The 3578-nt window shown below is 42.0% G+C and overlaps 1 protein-coding gene across 1 annotated transcript; it reads right to left on the reverse strand.

Moving 5' to 3' along the window:
* Window positions 1-1430: 1430 nt before the first annotated feature.
* Window positions 1431-3293, reverse strand: LOC122194188. Its single transcript, XM_042895111.1, has 2 exons — window positions 2837-3293; window positions 1431-2737 (listed from the first exon to the last, which is right to left on the reverse strand). The coding sequence occupies exons 1-2, from the start codon at window positions 3075-3077 to the stop codon at window positions 1431-1433; spliced, it is 1548 nt and encodes a 515-aa protein (XP_042751045.1). The 5' UTR covers window positions 3078-3293.
* Window positions 3294-3578: the final 285 nt, after the last annotated feature.

Genomic DNA, 3578 nt, shown 5'->3' on the forward strand with positions numbered 1-3578 from the left:
ACCACTCGGTGATACCTCAGGAGTGGTGACACAAATGTTACATGATGAATAAAAGGTAGAAAGTGAAAAGAGACAACCATACATTTGGCAATGACCACACATTTAACAATAACCAATATTAATAAACAAATAAGTAAAACAAACTTAGGTATTTGTGTCAGCTGCTTTCCCCACCCAGGAACTCCCAGTGTAAGCCAGGATCCAGATGGGAATTCTTCAGTAGAGGTTGTGGTGTTTATGAATAGCCATACAATACTACACTTCAGTTAATTCACTAAAAGTGTATCTAGTCTAATTTGACAATATGTGGACTTGCCATGTAATGTTTTCTAAGATAATTTAGCGTCTTGAGAACTTTACACTTGAGCATTTCCAAAGCAATTCAAATGCTGAGAGATATAAATATTAGTTTGGCAAGTTCAAGTATTGTTACAGTCCACAGAACTTTTCACAGGATAGTGTGTGCAGGATACCCCCACAGTACAAACCATCAAAGAGGGGTAATCCCAGAAACATACACTTCTCTTTTAAAACTTAGGCACTTTCCAACAACCATGTTTTGGATGGAACTCCTAGACTGATGTGACACTGAAAAGCATCAGTGCAAAAGGCTTTCTGATAGATTTCTTTTGTGACCACATCTGATAGATATTAGATGGGTCCCTTGATTCACTTCCCAGTTTGTTAGGAATTTAGAAACACTGTGGAGGAGTTACATGCAAATCATAATCAGTTTGGTAAAAAAAGGGGTGAAAGAAGGGGTCAAAAGAAATGGCATCACTGTGCAGGGAGTACCAGTAAGCCAGGATGACCTGTAAAAAACCCTGAACCCAGTTGTGAAGTTTAACAGATCCAAGGACTGATACCAATCACCACCCACACCCACAAAACATAACACTATTGCAACCAAAAAATGTAATCAAGAGGTACATTCAGTGTTCTAGCATGATCAAATCTTCAGTATTTCTGTCACAAAATACAAATAGTTAAAATCAGCTATTAGCCTTTTTGTGTTCTGTCAAGGTCCCACGGGGATCTTCTGTGAAATAAAAGAAGACACCGACTTGCCCTTTTTGGGCTTTGTTAATAGGGTTAAAAAAATGAGGGAACAATCCAGCAAGTGTTGATTTCATATTCCTTTTTCGGGGTGTCTTTAGCCTTCCAAAGATATTAGTTAAGGGATCCTGTTAAGGTTAGGGGAACTGGCCTCAGGTTAGCTAAGTCAATCGACACAATTTGGCCGGGGAGGTAAGAGTGTTTCCCTGGCTTATCAGCTACTGGATCGTGACTCACAGGGATAACTGGCAAGAGTGGTGAAACCTTTGGACAGAAGGTGTTAAATCGACGATCTTGCTTCCCTTTGTTATGAGCTTTCTCATGCATCCACCCTTCACCGCCCCCACCCCGCTCACTTGGGGGGGGCGAAGACATCAGTTTTGTAATGGCTTGGAAAGCCGTTCAGGTTCCCTGGGAGAGACCCTAGGACCTGGGGTTTTGCTCTCCTCAAGATTCTGGAGCTTTTGTTCTGGCCACCAGTTAACTAATTTATCTAACCTGACAGTGGGTAATCCATTCATCAAATCTCGTGGAACACCCTTTTGCCAGCCCAGTGTCCAGAGACAATTACGTTTATGATCAATATTTTGCCTACCTATTTTTACTGACAGTGAGACCCTTCCAGTTCCACTGAGTTTTGAGCTAGGAGGCCTGGGGGCAAGGCTGACTGCTGCAAGTCTTACTTCTCTTGGCTCAAATTTAGTGGAGGAAGAAACCACTGGCCCATATTTCCTTCCATAGTTAATTAACTCTTGGGCAACTTCTCCCCACGTCCACACTTTGTTTCCTGACTGCAGATGGTTGGGGGTTACAGTTCCTTCTAACACTGGCTGGGTTCTCTCTCCCTGAGACATTACCTGTATTTTTCCTTGCAGTTGTATACCTATAGGTTTTAACGACTCTGGAAGCCCCCTAATTAAAGCAGTCATTCTCTCAGGATCAACAGGCATCATCATAGGTGATTCATGGTGTGGCTGCAGCTTTCTATCATACATCATTTGGAGACACGCAGCCTTTTGAACACTCTCTACTAACTGATCAACTGTTCCAGTAATGGCAAGAGGGTCTCCCCTTTCTAAAGGGTTGAGACCACCTGCCCAATAGGCAGCCCTTTGCGTTAATGACCAGGGAGCACGATTGTTACCAGTAGTTAAAAATACTCCTGGTCCCCAATAACCTTCTGCTTCCTTTTCTGTTAACCGAATCTGGTCGCCACCAGTGAGGCTAACCCTCCATACATATTCTGTCTCTGATTCCTTTGGAGTGCGGCTGAAATCTTTCTGCAATTTTGCTAGTTTAGTGGCTGAGAAGGGAATTTCTTTAACATTAATTTGAGGATCTAGATCCTCACTGTTATCGAATGTGTATTCAGTTTTTATTAAAGGACACAATGGGGCTATTGGAGTTTCTAATTTATCTAGCCTTTCCTTCATTCCTGGTAGTTCCACCTGAGGAAAAGTTTTTTCTCGAGGCAAACTGTGGGTGACGGTATGACTGGCATGCTTACACGTTAGCAGTTCCTTAAAGGCCATTTGCAACAAAGCTGAATTACGTTTCTCTCTTTCTAATTGTTCCTCGAGATTAACTATTTGATTCTGCAGAGTTTTTACCAATTCTTCTGTAACTTTAACCGATTCCTGCAGTGCTTGTATGGTTTGGAGTTCTGCCGAATGCTTTTCATTTTCTAATTGCCTTTTTAGTTCCTCTGTTTGTTTCTGCAGAGTCTTGACCAGTTCCTGCAGCGACTCTATAGTTTGGGTTTCTGCCTTAAGTTGCTGGTCTCGGAATTCTGTGGCTGCAACCAGAGCAGAACCTAGTACTGCACAGATGAATGACTTTCCTTTTCCAGCTCGAGTACGAGCTTCATTCTGTAAGACACTAATGCGGTCCGAAACACTCTGCAAGTTATACCAATTCTGTCGTGCCCAATCCATACCTGATAAAGAGGGTCGAGCACCATGTTTTTCTAAAAGATCAAATAATACATCTTCACTTTTCATGGTGGCAATGCTGTCGCTCATTTTTTCAATACAATGAAAGACCAACACTAAGGGAGGTGTACGTATTCAAAAGCTCAAGTGACTCCTTATCTCCCCAGGGAAACAGACACTTTACAAATGCAAATGTTCAAAGCACTCTTCCCTTTGTCTGAGGGGAGCACACAAAAAGGTCCAAATTTCACACTTAAGTTACAAGATACTTAAAATCGCAAAATTCAGAGAGGTCTTCTCGAGGAGGCACACACTTAATCAAAATGCAAGTATTCAAAATACGTCCCCGAGAGGTACACACATAAAAGGTAAAGTTTCAGAATATGGAGCGGTCTCCCTGGAGAAGGACTCACGTCAAAATTTTCAAAACTATCGCTCCTTGCAACTCCAGGAGGTGCACACAGAAAAAAAAAGTTTCAAAATATATCTGGAAGGACAACACTCTCACAGCGGGTATCCTGCAACGACTACGCCATTAAATAAATGTCTCGCTCCAATTTATAGGAGGGAGAGGAGGTTCTTTTATTATCT

Source organism: Lagopus leucura, unplaced genomic scaffold (assembly GCF_019238085.1).
Source record: "Lagopus leucura isolate 7727_CA_CO unplaced genomic scaffold, USGS_WTPT01 48641-0_obj-0_obj, whole genome shotgun sequence".
NCBI classification, from domain to species: domain Eukaryota; kingdom Metazoa; phylum Chordata; class Aves; order Galliformes; family Phasianidae; genus Lagopus; species Lagopus leucura.

Bases quoted from the DNA above. Each gene is read 5' to 3' on its own strand.
- LOC122194188 (XM_042895111.1), bottom strand. From the start codon at position 3,077: ATGAGCGACAGCATTGCCACCATGAAAAGTGAAGATGTATTATTTGAT. The intron at 2,738-2,836 runs ACCAGCAACTTA...GGCAATTAGAAA, and splicing joins TGCAGCCACAGAATTCCGAG to ATGAAAAGCATTCGGCAGAA.